At 45.7% G+C, this 20,587-nt stretch overlaps 1 protein-coding gene across 1 annotated transcript in view; it reads right to left on the bottom strand.

Moving 5' to 3' along the window:
* The window catches only part of LOC124144897 (protein dachsous-like), a 105,113-nt gene that overhangs the window by 47,688 nt on the left and 36,838 nt on the right, over nt 1-20,587 (bottom strand). The window contains exons 21-28 of the mRNA XM_048396705.1: nt 18,300-18,735; nt 16,467-16,660; nt 15,397-15,639; nt 7,975-8,204; nt 6,366-6,552; nt 5,204-5,612; nt 3,072-3,262; nt 1,011-1,253 (exon numbers count right to left, since the gene is read on the bottom strand). Coding sequence (XP_048252662.1) covers nt 1,011-1,253; nt 3,072-3,262; nt 5,204-5,612; nt 6,366-6,552; nt 7,975-8,204; nt 15,397-15,639; nt 16,467-16,660; nt 18,300-18,735 — 2,133 coding nt within the window. The remainder of the gene's footprint in view (nt 1-1,010; nt 1,254-3,071; nt 3,263-5,203; nt 5,613-6,365; nt 6,553-7,974; nt 8,205-15,396; nt 15,640-16,466; nt 16,661-18,299; nt 18,736-20,587) is intronic.

Here is a 20,587-nt window from a genome sequence, read left to right as displayed (position 1 = left end):
AGTGAGTGAGTGAGTGAGTGAGTGAGTGAGTGAGTGAGTGAGTGAGTGAGTGAGTGAGTGAGTGAGTGAGTGAGTGAGTGAGTTTGGTTTTACGCCGCTTTTAGCAATATTCCAGCAATATCACGGCGGGGGACACCAGAAATGGGCTTCACACATTGGAACCATGTCGGGATTCGAACCCGGGTCTTCGGCGTGAGGAGCGAACGCTTTAACCACTAGGCTACCCGACCGCCCCCCTCGTGGGTTAATAAACAAGGGGAGACGTTTTCATGTCATGTATATAATGGATAGTCGGTTAGCCTAATTGTTCGATTACCCACATAGGTACAACACGTGAACCTCACTCTTTTTCCCCCGCTTTGGTATGCCTGAAATATCACTCAATAAACATTAATAGAGACACCCTACTGAATTCTCTGTTAGTTTGTTTGCTCTTTAACGCCGTGCTCAGCAAAATGCCATCTATATGACGACGGCCTGGAAATGATCGAATCTGGACTAAACAATCCAGTGATTCATTTTGTGAGCAATGACCCCCGCCGTCGGGTAACGAGAATCCAGTGATTGATAACATGAGCATCGATCCACGCAATTGGGATCGATGACATGCTTCAACCAAGTCAGCGAGCCTGACCACCCGATCCATTTAGTCGCCTCTTACGACAAGCATAGGTTGCTGGAGACCTATAACCCGAAATCCCCACTTTGGCTCTGTTCGTATACTGTGTAAAGCCCATTCTTGGTGTACCCCGTCGTGAGTGAGTTTTACGCCGCTTTTAGCAATATTCCAGCAATATCACGGCGAGAGACAACAGAAAAGGGCTTTACACATTGTACCCATGTCGGGATTCGAACCCGGGTCTTCGGCGTGACGAGCGAACGCTTTAACCACTAGGCTACCCGACCGCCCCTACCCCGTCGTGAAAAGGTAGCCATATTGATAACAGCGGCGTAAAATGTTATAAGGATAAATGTGATCACATGAATAAACAATAACATAGACGTCCTACCTGATTCCGAATTCTCTGTAAACTCCGTCTCATATATAACCTTATCAAATGAGGGTGGGTTGTCATTCACTCCCACGACCGTGATATATATCTGTGTGCTGGAGTTGTGTCCTCCCAGATCTGTGACTGTCACGGTCACATTGTCAAGATACTTCCGCCCCGTTGGTCCGTCATAGTCCAGCCTCTCCCGCATCCTCATCACACCAGATGCCTCATCAATGCTGAAGAAATGAGCGTCATCTCCTGTAAAAGAAGATTGAAATCGTGGCTCCTTTGAGTAAGTGAGTTTGGTTGGTTGATTGGTTGGTTGGCTTGTTGTTTAACGCCGCACTCAGCAGTATTCCAGCTATATGACGGCGGTCTGTAAATAATCGAGTCTGGACCAGACAATCCAGTTATTAATGATATGAGCATCGATCCGCAATTGGGATACGATGACATGCATCAACCAAGTCAGCGAGCCTGACCACCCGATCCCGTTAGTCGCCTTTTACGACAGGCATAGTCACCTTTTACGGTAAGCATGGTTGCCGAAGATCTGTTCTACCCCGGAATCTTCACGGGTGAGTGTAATTGGATTAACGCCGCTTTTATTACTAAGCGCGTCGTAAAACCATACTTACTCGCTCTAAGCGAATGCGGTAGCTACGCTGATACACAAGACACAAATCTAGAGCAAAGAGTGAGTGAGTGGGTTGGGTTTAATGCCGCTATGAACAGTTTCTAGTTATATCACGAAGTGTCAGCTTAACGTTAGAGAAAAGCCCGAAATGATGCAGGACGTTTACCACTTCGGTGAAACCCACGAGCACGGGTATGGTGCTGACATAAGAAACATAATCAGGCTGAAACTGGATTCGAACCCGTGTCTGCCACGCCTTAGGGGCGCGACTCTGCACAGCCTTAGATGACTTGACCACCCGTGCCGCCTTAACAGGACATAAACTTGCTGATTTATAAGTTTAACTACACCGCGCAATATAGGGACTATTCTGCCTTTATTTAATTTTATGATTGGAACAATTTGATTGAAAATTCTGTCGCAAGACATTCGAACCAGTACCTACATAGAGCTAAAGAATATCTTTTGTCACGGCGACATGGAAGTGAAAATTAAATAATTTATTCACTAACATCAAGACTAGTTGAATGTAAACAATCAGTATTATATACAACACTGAACTACCTGTGACTTTGTAGCTTTTCGTTATAAGAAACGCATGGAATTAAAGAGTTCTCTTTTCTTGATCACTGCAATGTTTGCTCAAAATAGGCCCATCGGCACGGGCAAGTCATATTTATGTGATTGATTATGATAATGTGATGAGGTGTGTCATACTTACCCCAGGTAGGTATTTCATAACCTGACTCAACAAACAGCGAAGTGCACGTGCGAAAGGCAATCGGAACATATTTCATGTGCTTCACGTGGAGGGAACACACATACAATATAAAAACAGTGTTGTCTAAACATTTTTAAGTGCCCAGGCTCAATGCTTGTTGACAATAGTTTAAGTTAGTTTGACCGAGGGTAGAGCACTCGAACCACTGATAAATGTCCAAATGATAAAACTCTTTAGCTCAGATTTTCAACTAATAGATCTTGCCTTTAATGAAAACCCAATATGTTCAAAAACGTGAAATAAATAATAATTTCAGAATAGGTATATATTTTTCTGATTTTTATTGTCAAAGTGAGAGTACGAAGGACGCAATATAATTGGTGTTCGGGTTTACATGTTCACATGACCAAAACAGTATTTTTAGAAAGTAGAAATCTCTTAGAAAATCATGTTTCTGATCTTTATATCCCGAACTGTAGCCCAGATTATCCTTTTATAAGTAAAGGTCCTTGTCGTTTTAAATAGACTTTATTTCTTATTCAGGACTATGGTCGATATATAATTCTATTTTTGCCAAAGGATAATCGTAATACTCCAGACTGTGTGTACCCAACGTTTCCCTCGTAAATACATATAATTACTCAAAGTTTGTTACCACAGAAACACAAGACAGGAAAACAACAGTTTCGGCGTTAAAAAACAAAAATAAAACAATTACCTTCTAATGTATAATTATGCCTGTCGTCGATGTCCCCATCAGTAACAACAAAGAATTTTGCCGTCAGAGAACCGTGAGGAAGCTCTTCGTTGAGAGAGGCATTGGTTCCGGACAAGCGGGGTGGTTCATCAAAGACATTCAGTACCCGTATCAGCAGTGTTGTGTCATCAGACTTCTCCCCGTCGGACACACTTTATACAAAACACTGGCATCAGATAGGTGCATCAATATACAAACAAAAATGTTCAAAACAATGCCCTCTAAAACACGACTCCTTAACATTGAGCTATAACGCTTGAAGATCCGGGTGATAATTGGTCTTCATGCTTGTCGTAAGAAGCGACTAAAGGGATCAGGGGGTCAGATTTGATGACTTGTTTGATGAATGTCATCGTATCCCAATTGCGTAGATCGAAGCTCATGATGTCAATCACTGGATTGTCTGGTCCAGACTCGATTATTTACAGACCGCCGTCATATAGTTGTGATATTGCTATGCGTGGCGAATCGCGGCGCCTTGGACGACTGGGCCACCCGTGCCCCCATGTCAAAATGACTGCCTACTTCAATATCCGTTGTCTTGTTTTTCACTCAAGACAAGTGTAAAGACTCTGTATTCCGGGTCTGTACGAATGAAAGTCGGTAAGATTCATCCGTTGTCAACGAAAGCCCGAAGTGATGAGACCGTTACTCTTACTGTATTACTGTATTACTTTATTCAATATAGTATTACCTCACGTTATTTCCACAGTATTCAAGATGTATTACCTGACCGCTACTTCCACAGTCTTCAACACACTATTACCTGACCGCTACTTCCACAGTATTCAACATAGTATTACCTGACCTCTACTTCCACAGTATTCAACGCAATATTACCTGACCGCAACTTCCACAGTATTCAACATAGTATCACATGACCTCTACTTCCACAGTATTCAACACAGTATTAATTTACCGTTACATAAAAGTTTTCGAAATAGTATTATCTTACCGCTACGTCTAAAGTATTTGCCACAATATTTACTTACCGTTACTTCCACAGAATTTAACATAGTATTATCTGACCTTTACTTACACAGTAATCAACAAAGTTTTAATTTACCGATACTGTACGTTATTCAACTTACATAATATTACCTCGCCATTACTTACACATTATTGAACAAAATACTACCTCGACGTTACTTCCACATTATTGAACAAAATACTACCTCGCCGTTACTTCCACATAATTGAACAAAATACTACCTCGCCGTTACTTCCACATAATTGAACAAAACACTACCTCGCCGTTACTTCCACATTATTGAACAAAATACTACCTCACCGTTACTTCCACATAATTGAACAAAACACTACCTCGCCGTTACTTCCACATTATTGAACAAAATACTACCTCGCCGTTACTTCCACATAATTGAACAAAAAACTACCTCGCCGTTACTTACACATTATTGAACAAAATACCACCTCGCCGTTACTTCCACATTTGTGAACAAAATACTACCTTGCCGTTACTTCCACATTATTGAACAAAATACTACCTCGCCGTTACTTCCACATTATTGAACAAAATACTACCTCGCCGTTATTCCACATTATTGAACAAAATACTACCTCGCCGTTACTTCCACATTATTGAACAAAAAACTACCTCGCCGTTACTTCCACATTTGTGAACAAAATACTACCTCGCCGTTACTTCCACATTTGTGAACAAAATACTACCTCGCCATTACTTCCACATTATTGAACAAAATACTACCTCGACGTTACTTACACATTATTGAACAAAATACTACCTCGCCGTTACTTCAACATAATTGAACAAAATACCACCTCGCCGTTACTTCCACATTATTGAACAAAATACTACCTCGCCGTTACTTACACATTATTGAACAAAATACTACCTCGCCGTTACTTACACATTATTGAACAAAACACTACCTCGCCGTTACTTACACATTATTGAACAAAACACTACCTCGCCGTTACTTCCACATTATTGAACAAAATACCACCTCGCTGTTACTTCCACATTATTGAACAAAATACTACCTCGACGTTACTTACACATTATTGAACAAAATACCACCTCGCCGTTACTTCCACTTTATTCAACATACCGAACTGTTATCGTGTGAGTGTCCTTGTCTTCGAAGTCCAGCCTGCTGACCAGCACGAGATTCGCACCAGCAAATGAGAAGAATTCCTTCCCGTTATCCGTGATGTTAAATGTCAAGTTGGCATTTTCAAGATCATACACTGTCAGGTTGAGCAACGGCTGGTGGAGCGGACTGTCTTCGGAGATGTCGAACTGATACAAGTCCTGAAGGAACCGTGGGGGTCTATTGGAGGACTCAATATACACTTTCATTTCTCCCTGTATTGATCTGAAGGGGTCACCTCTGTCCCGAGCCTGGAAGGTTATGTTGTAGGTTGTCCCACTGGCAACACCGAGAAGTACGTTGGCCAGAAGGAGTGTTCCTGTTCTTGCACTTATTCGGAACAACTCGTTTGCATCATTGCCTGAATCTGACAATAAAATGAAATACTAATACCATAACTGTTATGTGCACGTGATTGACCATTTGATTTTCGGGGGGGGGGGGGGGGGGGGGGGGGGGGGTGTGTGTGTATTTATTGAGAGTTGATTTTTTGGATAACACACGCACACAGACGAACTCCCTCACTCCCTCACTCACTCACACACACACAACACAAACTCACTCACACACACTATCTTTAACGCCGTACTCAGCAATATTCCATCTATATGACGGCGGTCTGTAAATAATCGAGTCTGGATCAGACAATCCAGTGATTGACATTTTGACCATCGATTCACGTAATTGGGATCGATGACATGCATCACACCAAGTCAGCGAGCCTGACCACCCGATCCCGTCAGTCGCCTTTTGCGACAAGCAGAGTTACCTTTTACGGCAAGCATGGGTTGCTGAAGACCTATTCTACCCCGGATCTTCACGGGTCAATCTCTGTAAGAACATGTTTCTGGGTTAACCTTTGCGTTTCAAACTGCAAATTACCATCTAATAGAAGATTGATTGAATATGGTTTTACGCAGCTTTTAGCAATATTCAAGCAATATCACGGCAGGGGGACACCAGAAATAGGCTACACACATTGTACCCATGTCGGGAATCGAACCCGGGTCTTCGGCGTGACGAGCGAACGCTTTAACCACTAGGCTACCCGACCGCCCCTCTTATAGAAGGAGATTAGTATGATAGCTTAATGCAAAAACATAAATGGCCTTGATCTTACCATCAACGACACTCAGTATTTCATACTGGACAATGCCATCATTCCCCCAATCTTCATCCGTGGCTTCAACACTAGTGACAATGGTACCGATATCATCCGAGTCCAGTAATGTCTTATTCAGGTATATCTTCTCGCTGCTGTTGAACGGGAGGAGCCAGAAAGGTGTGAACTCATTTACTGGAATCACCTGAAAGGTATACTTTCTAAATAACATGACAATAAGTTTTCCGTCACTTTTAAAACAAAACGAGTCCCACGGCTTTCTTATTTCACAACACTTTTTTTCAGGACATGATTTATTTGTTGCTTAAAGCCGGACCAAACAATCCAGTGATTGACATCATGAGCATTGATCCACGCAATTGGATCAAGCAAGTCAGCGAGCCTGACCACCCGATCCCGTCAGTCGTCTCTTAAGACAAGACCCGTGAAGATCCGGGTTAGAATAGGTCTTCAGCAGTACATGCTTGTCGTAAAAGACGACTATGCTTGTCGTAAGAGGAATATTGCTGAGTGCGGCGTTAAACAACAAGCAAACAAAATCTTTAGACAAGCATAGTTGCCTTTTACGGTAAGCATAGGTTGCCGAAGACATAGTCTACCCCGCATTGAACATGCGAACAATTATCGTTATCAATATTTTCTGAAACATTTATATTTTCAAAACAAATTTATATTATCCCACAGCATTAATGGTAGTGGGTTATTTTCAAACTATACCAGCGACAAAAAAATATGGGAACTGATGAAATGACAGTGGAGGTGTAATAACGATGACTGTCTGCAAAATTAATTTCGGGCGTGTAGATCACCATAGTGATACTGTCCACCATGTTGGGCGACACATGCACGACACCTTGATGGCATACTAATGATTAACTTGGGTATGGTTGCTCTTGGTATTGCCCGCCATTCTGCCTGAAGAGCTACCCCAAGCTGGGACAGGGGGCACGGGTGGCCCAGTCGTCTAAGGCGCCGCGATTCGCTGTGCAGAGTTGCGTCCCTTGGGCACGCCAGAAACCTATGATTGTGGGTTCGAATCCCGGTTCGCCCCGATTATGTTTCTAGGTTTGTCAGCACAATACCCGTGCTCGTTGGTAAATGTCCGAGACCTGCATCACTTCGGGCTTTCCTCCCACATTAAACTGATACGCCGTGATATAACTGGAATACTGTTAAAAGCGGCGTTAAACCCAACTCACTCACTCACTCACTCACTCACTCACTCACAAGAGTAGAAGGTGTGAAGCCCCAATCTGGTGTCCCCTCTACCTTGATATTTCTGGAATATTGCTAAAAGCGGCGTAAAATCATTTTCATTTACTCACCTGACTTGATTGGTTATTTATAGTTAAATCTTTTAGAAATAGATGACATGTGTAATAACACAAAGTATCACCAAAAGTGCCAGGTTGGTCCAGACCGACAATCCAATGTGAAATGCTGATATTCAGTAGGCAAGGGACACCACTCTGCATAGTAAATAGCAATCACTGGACCACCCGTGCTCTTCAGTATGTAGAGACCCTAATGATAAGTAATTATCCTTCTACCGAAAGAAGTGTCGCAGACTAAGACTTACGTTTATAAATAGAAACGACCCACCAACCCTGGGTCTCCCATACGGGTCAGAATCTTGTACTAGAATTGGGAGGACGTATTGCGTCTTCGTGTTGGTCGTGGACTCGCAGTCGATCAGCTCTCCATTCACTGTGATGACATTTCCATCGACAGAAAATATTCCGAGTTCATTACCAGATCCGAATACAATGTTAAAGTTTGAGATGTTCGAGTGTGGAATGTCGGCATCGCTCACATTAAGCGATAACAGCTCAGTATCTGAAATAGATTTGGAATCATGTGATGTTATTCTGTTCTTTTTAATTAAAATGTGTTTTTGACGAGGTGTGAGACAGAGGATTTGTTTGTGTTTTTTAACGTCAACATCGAGTGGGGACCAGACAATCCAATGACTGACATTGTGAGCAACGATGTACGCGGGGGTTTACCGGGACACCATGCCACACAAGCAACCAAGCCACCGAGCCTGACCATCCGATCCATTAAGTCACCTAGTACATAGGTTTCTGGGGGCAAATTCTCACCCGCAACTCCAGATAGGAAGTGACGTACTCCTTTCAAAAACAACATATAGTATTATCTTTCCGACATTCGACATTACTACTAAGATGGCACTTAAATCTATTATTTTGAATTTAATTCTTTTTTTAAATATTTCTTCCATCGACCCAATTGGTAAAAACAGATGCATTATATTTCTGACTGCAGCTTTAGACAATATGATATAAATAAAAACACTTTTCCTGGAACAAACGGAATATTGACTGAACGAGTGTAATACCACATCAGGAATAATATGATAGCAAGTGCCCCAAAAAAGCAATCCAGCTCCACAACACAGGACACCATCCACATCCTAACCTAGCCCTCCAGCTCCACAACACAGGCAACCATCCACATCCTAACCTAGCCCTCCATCTCCACAACACAGGACACCATCCACATCCTAACCTAGCCCTCCAGCTCCACAACACAGGACACCATCCACATCCTAACCTAGCCCTCCATCTCCACAACACAGGACATCATCCACATCCTACACTTGGCCCTCCATCTCCACAACGCAGGACACCATCCATATCCTAACCTAGCCCTCCATCTCCACAACACAGGACACCATCCACATCCTAACCTACCACTCCATCTCCACAACACAGGACATCATCCACATCCTAACCTACCACTCCATCTCCACAACACAGGACACCATCCACATCCTAACCTAGCCCTCCATCTCCACAACACAGGACACAATCCACATCCTAACCTACCACTCCATCTCCACAACACAGGACACAATCCACATCCTAACCTACCACTCCATCTCCACAACACAGGACACAATCCACATCCTAACCTACCACTCCATCTCCACAACACAGGACACCATCCACATCCTAACCTACCACTCCATCTCCACAACACAGGACACAATCCACATCCTAACCTACCACTCCATCTCCACAACACAGGACATCATCCACATCCTAACCTAGCCCTCCATCTCCACAACAAAGGACACCATCCATATCCTAACCTAGCCCTCCATCTCCACAACACAGGACACAATCCACATCCTAACCTACCACTCCATCTCCACAACACAGGACATCATCCACATCCTAACCTAGCCCTCCATCTCCACAACACAGGACATCATCCACATCCTAACCTAGCCCTCCATCTCCACAACACAGGACACAATCCACATCCTAACCTACCACTCCATCTCCACAACACAGGACACCATCCACATCCTAACCTAGCCCTCCATCTCCACAACACAGGACACCATCCACATCCTAACCTAGCCCTCCATCTCCACAACACAGGACATCATCCACATCCTAACCTAGCCCTCCATCTCCACAACACAGGACATCATCCACATCCTAACCTACCACTCCATCTCCACAACACAGGACACAATCCACATCCTAACCTACCACTCCATCTCCACAACACAGGACACAATCCACATCCTAACCTACCACTCCATCTCCACAACACAGGACACCATCCACATCCTAACCTACCACTCCATCTCCACAACACAGGACACAATCCACATCCTAACCTACCACTCCATCTCCACAACACAGGACATCATCCACATCCTAACCTAGCCCTCCATCTCCACAACAAAGGACACCATCCATATCCTAACCTAGCCCTCCATCTCCACAACACAGGACACAATCCACATCCTAACCTAGCCCTCCATCTCCACAACACAGGACATCATCCACATCCTAACCTAGCCCTCCATCTCCACAACACAGGACACAATCCACATCCTAACCTACCACTCCATCTCCACAACACAGGACACCATCCACATCCTAACCTAGCCCTCCATCTCCACAACACAGGACACCATCCACATCCTAACCTAGCCCTCCATCTCCACAACACAGGACATCATCCACATCCTAACCTAGCCCTCCATCTCCACAACACAGGACATCATCCACATCCTAACCTACCACTCCATCTCCACAACACAGGACACCATCCACATCCTAACCTAGCCCTCCATCTCCACAACACAGGACATCATCCACATCCTAACCTAGCCCTCCATCTCCACAACACAGGACACAATCCACATCCTAACCTACCACTCCATCTCCACAACACAGGACACCATCCACATCCTAACCTAGCCCTCCATCTCCACAACACAGGACATCATCCACATCCTAACCTAGCCCTCCATCTCCACAACACAGGACACAATCCACATCCTAACCTACCACTCCATCTCCACAACACAGGACACCATCCACATCCTAACCTAGCCCTCCATCTCCACAACGCAGGACATCATCCACATCCTAACCTACCCCTCCAGCTCCACAACACAGGACATCATCCACATCCTAACCTAGCCCTCCAGCTCCACAACACAGGACATCATCCACATCCTAACCTAGCCCTCCATCTCCACAACACAGGACATCATCCACATCCTAACCTAGCCCTCCATCTCCACAACACAGGACACCATCTACATCATAACCTAGCCCTCCAGCTACACAACACAGGACACTATCCACATCCTAACCTAGCCCTCCATCTCCACAACACAGGACACCATCCACATCCTAACCTAGCCCTCCATCTCCACAACACAGGACACCATCCACATCCTCACCTAGCCCTCCATCTCCACAACACAGGACATCATCCACATCCTAACCTAGCCCTCCATCTCCACAACACAGGACACTATCCACATCCTAACCTAGCCCTCCATCTCCACAACACAGGACACCATCCACATCCTAACCTAGCCCTCCATCTCCACAACACAGGACACAATCCACATCCTAACCTAGCCCTCCATCTCCACAACACAGGACACCATCCACATCCTTACCTAGCCCTCCAGCTACACAACACAGGACATCATCCACATCCTAACCTAGCCCTCCATCTCCACAACACAGGACACCATCTACATCATAACCTAGCCCTCCATCTCCACAACACAGGAGATCATCAACATCCTAACCTACCCCTCCATCTCCACAGCACAGGACACCATCCACATCCTAAACTTGCCCTCCAGCTACACAACACAGGACATCATCCACATCCTAACCTAGCCCTCCAGCTCCACAACACAGGACACCATCCACATCCTAACCTAGCCCTCCATCTCCACAACACAGGACACCATCCACATCCTAACCTACCACTCCATCTCCACAACACAGGACACCATCCACATCCTAACCTACCACTCCAGCTACACAACACAGGACACCATCCACATCCTAACCTAGCCCTCCATCTCCACAACACAGGACACCATCCACATCCTAACCTACCACTCCAGCTACACAACACAGGACACCATCCACATCCTAACCTAGCCCTCCATCTCCACAACACAGGACATCATCCACATCCTAACCTAGCCCTCCATCTCCACAACACAGGACACCATCTACATCATAACCTAGCCCTCCATCTCCACAACACAGGACACCATCCACATCCTAACCTAGCCCTCCATCTCCACAACACAGGACACCATCCACATCCTAACCTAGCCCTCCATCTCCACAACACAGGACATCATCCACATCCTAACCTAGCCCTCCATCTCCACAACACAGGACATCATCCACATCCTAACCTACCCCTCCATCTCCACAACACAGGACACCATCCACATCCTAACCTAGCCCTCCATCTCCACAACACAGGACACCATCCACATCCTAACCTACCCCTCTATCTCCACAACACAGGACACCATCTACATCCTAACCTACCCCTCTATCTCCACAACACAGGACACCATCCATATCCTAACCTACCACTCCATCTCCACAACACAGGACACAATCCACATCCTAACCTACCACTCCATCTCCACAACACAGGACATCATCCACATCCTAACCTACCCCTCCATCTCCACAACATAGGACAACATCCACATCCTCACCTAGCCCTCCAGCTCCACAACACAGGACACCATCCACATCCTAACCTAGCCCTCCATCTCCACAACATAGGACAACATCCACATCCTCACCTAGCCCTCCATCTCCACAACACAGGACACCATCCACATCCTAACCTAGCCCTCCATCTCCACAACACAGGACACCATCCACATCCTAACCTAGCCCTCCATCTCCACAACAAAGGACACCATCCATATCCTAACCTAGCCCTCCATCTCCACAACACAGGACACCATCCACATCCTAACCTAGCCCTCCATCTCCACAACATAGGACAACATCCACATCCTCACCTAGCCCTCCATCTCCACAACACAGGACACCATCCACATCCTAACCTAGCCCTCCATCTCCACAACACAGGACACCATCCACATCCTAACCTAGCCCTCCATCTCCACAACATAGGACAACATCCACATCCTCACCTAGCCCTCCATCTCCACAACACAGGACACCATCCACATCCTAACCTAGCCCTCCATCTCCACAACATAGGACAACATCCACATCCTCACCTAGCCCTCCATCTCCACAACACAGGACACCATCCACATCCTAACCTAGCCCTCCATCTCCACAACACAGGACACCATCCACATCCTAACCTAGCCCTCCATCTCCACAACACAGGACACAATCCACATCCTAACCTAGCCCTCCATCTCCACAACACAGGACACCATCCACATCCTTACCTAGCCCTCCATCTCCACAACACAGGACATCATCCACATCCTAACCTAGCCCTCCATCTCCACAACACAGGACACAATCCACATCCTAACCTAGCCCTCCATCTCCACAACACAGGACACTATCCACATCCTAACCTAGCCCTCCATCTCCACAACACAGGACACCATCCACATCCTAACCTAGCCCTCCATCTCCACAACACAGGACATTATCCACATCCTAACCTAGCCCTCCATCTCCACAACACAGGACATCATCCACATCCTAACCTAGCCCTCTATCTCCACAACACAGGACACCATCCACATCCTAACCTAGCCCTCTATCTCCACAACACAGGACATTATCCACATCCTAACCTAGCCCTCCATCTCCACAACACAGGACACCATCCACATCCTAACCTAGCCCTCTATCTCCACAACACAGGACATTATCCACATCCTAACCTAGCCCTCCATCTCCACAACGCAGGACATCATCCACATCCTAACCTAGCCCTCTATCTCCACAACACAGGACATCATCCACATCCTAACCTAGCCCTCCATCTCCACAACACAGGACACCATCCACATCCTTACCTAGCCCTCCATCTCCACAACACAGGACATCATCCACATCCTAACCTAGCCCTCCATCTCCACAACACAGGACACAATCCACATCCTAACCTAGCCCTCCATCTCCACAACACAGGACACTATCCACATCCTAACCTAGCCCTCCATCTCCACAACACAGGACACCATCCACATCCTAACCTAGCCCTCCATCTCCACAACACAGGACATTATCCACATCCTAACCTAGCCCTCCATCTCCACAACACAGGACATCATCCACATCCTAACCTAGCCCTCTATCTCCACAACACAGGACACCATCCACATCCTAACCTAGCCCTCTATCTCCACAACACAGGACATTATCCACATCCTAACCTAGCCCTCCATCTCCACAACACAGGACACCATCCACATCCTAACCTAGCCCTCCATCTCCACAACACAGGACATTATCCACATCCTAACCTAGCCCTCCATCTCCACAACGCAGGACATCATCCACATCCTAACCTAGCCCTCTATCTCCACAACACAGGACATCATCCACATCCTAACCTAGCCCTCCAGCTACACAACACAGGACATCATCCACATCCTAACCTAGCCCTCCATCTCCACAACACAGGACATCATCCACATCCTAACCTAGCCCTCCATCTCCACAACACAGGACACCATCTACATCATAACCTAGCCCTCCATCTCCACAACACAGGACACCATCCACATCCTTACCTAGCCCTCCAGCTCCACAACACAGGACATCATCCACATCCTAACCTAGCCCTCCAGCTCCACAACACAGGAGATCATCAACATCCTAACCTACCCCTCCATCTCCACAGCACAGGACACCATCCACATCCTAAACTTGCCCTCCAGCTACACAACAAAGGACACAACCACATCCTAACCTAGCCCTCCATCTCCACAACACAGGACACCATCCACATCCTAACCTAGCCCTCCATCTACACAACACAGGACATCATCCACATCCTAACCTAGCCCTCCATCTCCACAGCACAGGACACCATCCACATCCTAACCTAGCCCTCCATCTACACAACACAGGACACCATCCACATCCTAAACTTGCCCTCCAGCTGCACAACACAGGACACCATCTACATCCTAACCTAGCCCTCCATCTCCACAACACAGGACACCATCCACATCCTAAACTTGCCCTCCAGCTGCACAACACAGGACACAACCACATCATAACCTAGCCCTCCATCTCAAACTTAGTGTAAAGTAGTGGCTTGTGATCTGAACTGTTAACTTTGGGGGGGGGGGGGGGTTTGCGTCCTAAACTGTATTGAAATCATGGTTTGTGTCCTAAATTGTAAATTAGGGGTTTGTGCCCTAAACAGAATGATTGAACACATTTACATGTGTCTTTGGTATATTATTAGATGCAAGACATATGTAACATCAAAAATTATTTCTGAGGGATTCTTTCACGAAGAATCATACGCGCATTCTCATTGGTTTGTCCTATTTTTGCACATAACATTCATCGATAGGGGGGCGAGTCTTCTTGCAGGTTACGGAAAGGGGCGAGTGGTGACGAATGTAGTAGTTATTATCTGCTAATTTCAAGAAGCCATTCCAAACCGGACTTCTTTCTCATCTGTACAGTGTGCCAACCGACATACTTCCACCCGAGTAGCACCTACACAGCATGTCACCTACCTTTAGGCGAATTTTCCTTGATGCCGACATAGAAAGATGCTTTCCCTAGGCTCGGTGAGTTGTCATTAACATTGGTGATACGGATGGACAAGTTAGCCGTTGTGGTCAGCCCTCCACTGTCGGTGACCACGAGTGTGATGTTGTCTAACATCTTTATGCCCTTGGGACCATCGGCGTTCATCGCCCGATACACGGCCAGTAGGCCCGTGGTACGTTGGATGGCGAAATAACCGCTGTCTGAACCTGTAGTGAGTGAGTATGGTTTTAAACCACTGAAAGCAATATTCCAGCAATATCACCCTACATCACTACTAGCATAACGGCTGGTGATCATACATTGATTTATCTTGGCGTTTCGAGTGGCCAATATTTAGATCCAAATGTACCTCAATAGCATTCCAGGGGGCACGGGTGGCCCAGGCTTTTAACAGTATTCCAGTTATATCACGGCGTGTCAGCTTAATGTGGGAGGAAAGCCAGAAGTGATGCAGGTCTCAGACGTTTATCACTTCGGTGAAACCCACGTGCACGGGTATGATGCTGACAAACCTAGAAACGCAATCGGTTCGAACCGGGATTCGAACCCACAATCATAGGTTCCTGGCGTGCCCAAGGGACGCAACTCTGCACAGCGAATCGCGGCGCCTTAGACGACTGGGCCACCTGTGCCCTCGGAGGAACATAGAAGTGACATAACTCGTAATAGGCGTTGCGATCGAGCCTAGAAATTCATGCCAAGCTCGGCAAGGGTGGAAACTGGACTTTTGTAGTCAGTTAACTCCCTTGCCTCGGGAAGATGTACCACATGAATCTAACACGCCACGATTTACATGAGTTAAAGCGGCGTTAAGCCAAACCCATTCATATTTCATAGGATAATGATTGCTACATGTATATATTATTCTTACAAAGAACCCCCAATTACTTGCAGGCATAAAATATATAATATATAACTTATCCTCACACAAGTGTAGAGATACCAATGGTTTTGTTTGGTAATTTTAACATCGAGAAAATAAAAAACACTGTAGATGGCAAGACTAGAAAAGGTGTTAATACTCTCATCTTACCTATCAGAGAATAATGTAATTTGTCGTTAACGTCAGCGTCTGTGACAGAAAACAGGCTTCCGATAATCGTCATCAACGGCAACTCCTCCGGTAAGCTGTTGTGTTCTTTAACTGTGATGACGGGTGCTTCATCGATGACATCCTCAACTTGCAAAAGTATCCGTGTCATTGAGGAGCCTCGGCCGTCTGTTGCTCTGGAACGTCATCGCATTCTGTTACTTATAGAGTGAGTAAGTGAGTGAGTGAGTTGGGTTTAACGCCGCTGTTGTTGGTTGGTTGGTTGTTGTTTAACGCCGCGCTCAGCAAAATTCCAGCTATATGACGGCGGTCTGTAAATAATCGAGTCTAGACCAGAAAATCCAGTGATTGATGTCACGAGCATCAATCCACACAATTGGGGTTGATGACATGCATCAACCAAGTCAGCGAGCCTGACCACCCGATCCCGTTAGTCGCCTTTTACGACAAGCATAGTCGCCTTTTACGGCAAGCATGGGTTGTTGAGACCAATTCTAACCAGGATCTTCACGGGTCTAACGCCGCTGTGAACAGGATTCCAGTTATATCACGGCGTGTCAGCTTGAGGTGGGAGGAAAGACCAAGTGGACGCAGACATTTACCACTTCGGTGAAACTCACGAGCACGGGTATGGTGCTGACAAACCTAGAAACATAATAGGAGCGAAACGTGGTTCGAACCAACGATCATAGGTTTCTGGCGTGCCCAAGGGACGCAACTCTACACAGAGAATTGAGGGGTTTTAGACGACTGGTTCATCTAAGCCCCCGTTACCCAAGAGATTAAAGAAGAATCATTTGAGGATGACTTGAGACTTTGTTTTAAATATTCTGTTCCCGATGCCGGAACACACAGTTCGTCTTCAGCTTTACACCAAATAAGAGGGGCGGTCGGGTAGCCTAGTGGTTAAAGCGTTTGCTCGTCACGCCGAAGACCCGGGTTCGATTCCCGACATGGGTACTATGTGTGAAGCCCATTTCTTGAGTCTTCCGCCGTGATATTGCTGGAATATTGCTAAAAGCGGCGTAAAACCATACTCACTCACTCACCAAATAAGACATCGTCCACTGCACATCTTAAAAGTGATGTGTTGTAGGTCATATAATTGTTTCAGCTCTTGCTTATGAAGAAGAGAATTGTCTGTTTTGAAGCTCTGCTTGTAAAGATATTCTGTATCCATATTTTATTAATATCTCTGAAAAAGGTGATGACACCAGGTGTTCGCTAAAAGGTAAGAATGTTCTGCTCTAGCGGTAGCACGCGCTACTAACAGAAAACATTAAAAGGAATTCATTAGATTTTTAAATGGCCATAAAGTACGCATCCTTTGAGTCGGATTCTTACAGTATATGCACACAATACAATTTAAGACTTCAAACTCACTCTGTAGTAAGAGAATGAGCGATAGTCTTCTCGTTGTCTTGGTTTTTCAGGGGGCACGGATGGCCCAGTCCTCTAAGGCGCCGAGATTCGCTGTGCAGAGTTACGTCCCTTAGGCACGCCAGAAACCTGTGATTGTGAGTTCGAATCCCGGTTTGCCCGATTATGTTCCTAGGTTTGTCAGCACCGTACCCTTGCTCGTGGGTTTCACCGAAGTGGTAAACGTCTGAGACCTGCATCACTTCGGGCTTTCCTCCCACATTAAGCTGACACGCCGTGATGTAACTGGAATACTGTTAAAAGCGGCGTTCAACACAACTCACTCACTCACTCACTCACTCACTTGGTTTTTCAAGAGTACCAAGCTTTCATTTAGTTGGGACTCATTTTTACATTATTATATGCATACAGTACATATTCAGATTTCAGACTCACCTCACTGTTAGAAGGTGAACTCTCGTCTTCTCGTAGTCTAGTTTTTTCAGGAGTACCAAACTTTCATTTTCAAAACCAAATATCCTTTCTGACTGATTAAGCGCCACCTGTTCTTCAATTTCTAGTGTATGATTATCTCCCCCTGACCACGTGATCGAGAGGTTGAGCAGAGGAAACCCAGTAGTAGTATTCTCAACAGTCTTCAGCGTGTACACTGACTCGCTAAATGTCGGACCTGCGTCAACCTTTTGGGGATCGATAAAAATCTTCATGAAAGTTTGGACATTTTTTGGTGGTTGTCCAGAATCTGCTGCTCTTAGTTCTAGAGTGAAGTATTTGACATCTTTAAATGAGGCATCGAGGAATGAGGATTCGGTTTTAAGAATTCCGGTGTCTTGGGTAACGGAGAAGATGCCGCGGGTGATGCTGCCTGCGTCTGAAACAAGATAACGTTGACAGCGATGTCATCAAACCTATTGAGCTCGTAACACTGCTAAAACCGATGAATACTTCATATATTTCATCTCAAGTTTTGTTTGTTTGTTGTTCAATGCCACACTCAGCAATATTCCAGCTATATGACGGCGGTCTGCAAATAATTGAGTCTGGACCAGACAATCCAGTGATTGACATCATGAGCCTCGATCTACGCAGTTGGGATACGATGACATGCTTCAACCAAGTCAGCAAGCCTGACCACGCGATCTCGTTTGTCACCTCTTACGACAAGCAAAGGTTGCTGAAGACCAAATCTAACCTGGATATTCACGGTGTTCACTGGTGTACCATAATAGTGAACTCAACGACACCAAGCAGAGTGCTCGTGTTGTTATTATTTACTGATGAAATAGGTGTTCATAGAAAGATTGTGGAGTCCAGTTGGAAATATATACTAGATAAAACATTTTGTCATATATCACGTGAACTGGTAACCTGACAAAACATAAACTATCAACTTTATCAGGTCCGTCGATAAAATACACATGTTATTTACAAGAAAATACAAATATCCTCTATTTCTCTGTCGACACGTCACATTTATATAAAGACCGCCTCCGTGGTCTTGTGGTAGAGCGTCCGCCCGGAGAGCTGAAGGTCCGAGTTCGATCTCCGGCCGCGTCATACCAAAAGACGTTAAAAGATGGTACTTGTTGTTACCCTGCCAGGCGCTCGGCATTAAGGGGCTGAAACAAGGACTGGTCGGCTCGGAGTCAGTATACTGTGACTGAGTGGGGTATTCATGTTAAACTACGGCATGGTATCTCAGTGGGCTAGCACTATAAATCGGCATCAGTCTGGACTAGTACAAGCAGCCACACACACACACACGTGCATACACGTCGCTATATAAGTGTAATAATCTTGGACGCGACGGTAAACCCAATTCCACCTCACCTGATTTATATAAAAGAGGCAAAACCCTTTCCATGTTCACAAGAAAGAAGTCGATTGTACCATTCCGACTATCTCAAGAGTATGTGTCCATGAACATCCACCAAATAGTGACGACACCAGGTGTTCGCAAAAAGGTGAGCATATCCTGCCCCACCAGTGGCACCCGTCACAAACACATACAATAGCAAGTCAATTGTTCACCTGGAAAAAGGGGGCACGGGTGGCCCAGTCGTCTTAGGCGGGGCAATTCGTAGTGCAGAGTTGCGTCCCTTTGGCACGCCAGAAACCTATGATTGTGGGTTCGAATCCCGGTTCAACCCGATTATGTTTCTAGATTTGTCAACACCATACCCTTGCTCGTGGGTTTCACCGAAGTGGTAAACGTCTGACACCTGCATCACTTCGGGCTTTCCTCCCACATTAAGCTGACACGCCGCGATATAACTGTAATACTGTTAAAAGCGGCCTTAAACCCAACTCACTCACTCACCTGTAAAATACATTATTCTAATCATCTGAACCTCATATAGTTTACGAAACGGTACCGTTATTAATGTTTGGTTGGGTACACTGTGTGAAACCCATTTCTGGTGTCCCCCGCCGTGATATTGCTGGAATATTGCTAAAAGCGGCGTAAAACCACACTCACTCACTTATGTTTGGCTTCTGATGGTACATTGTGCTTTGTTCTGTCTGATCGTATATTTATATGCGCTGTCGTGGGTTTTGTTTTAATCGGTTTCACGTGTGCCTTTGATGAGATATTGATGACTACTGAGACGTTTACACGTACCTGGGTGAGTGAGTGAGTTGGGTTTAACGCCGCTTTGAACTAAGCATTCACAGTTTGTTAGTCATATCACTGCGCATGGGTTTGAGGTGGGAGGAAAGCA

The sequence above is a fragment of the Haliotis rufescens genome, unplaced genomic scaffold, assembly GCF_023055435.1.
Source record: "Haliotis rufescens isolate VD_foot unplaced genomic scaffold, xgHalRufe1.0.p SCAF_16, whole genome shotgun sequence".
NCBI classification, from domain to species: Eukaryota; Metazoa; Mollusca; class Gastropoda; order Lepetellida; family Haliotidae; genus Haliotis; species Haliotis rufescens.
This window is presented reverse-complemented; position numbering and strand designations above follow the sequence as displayed.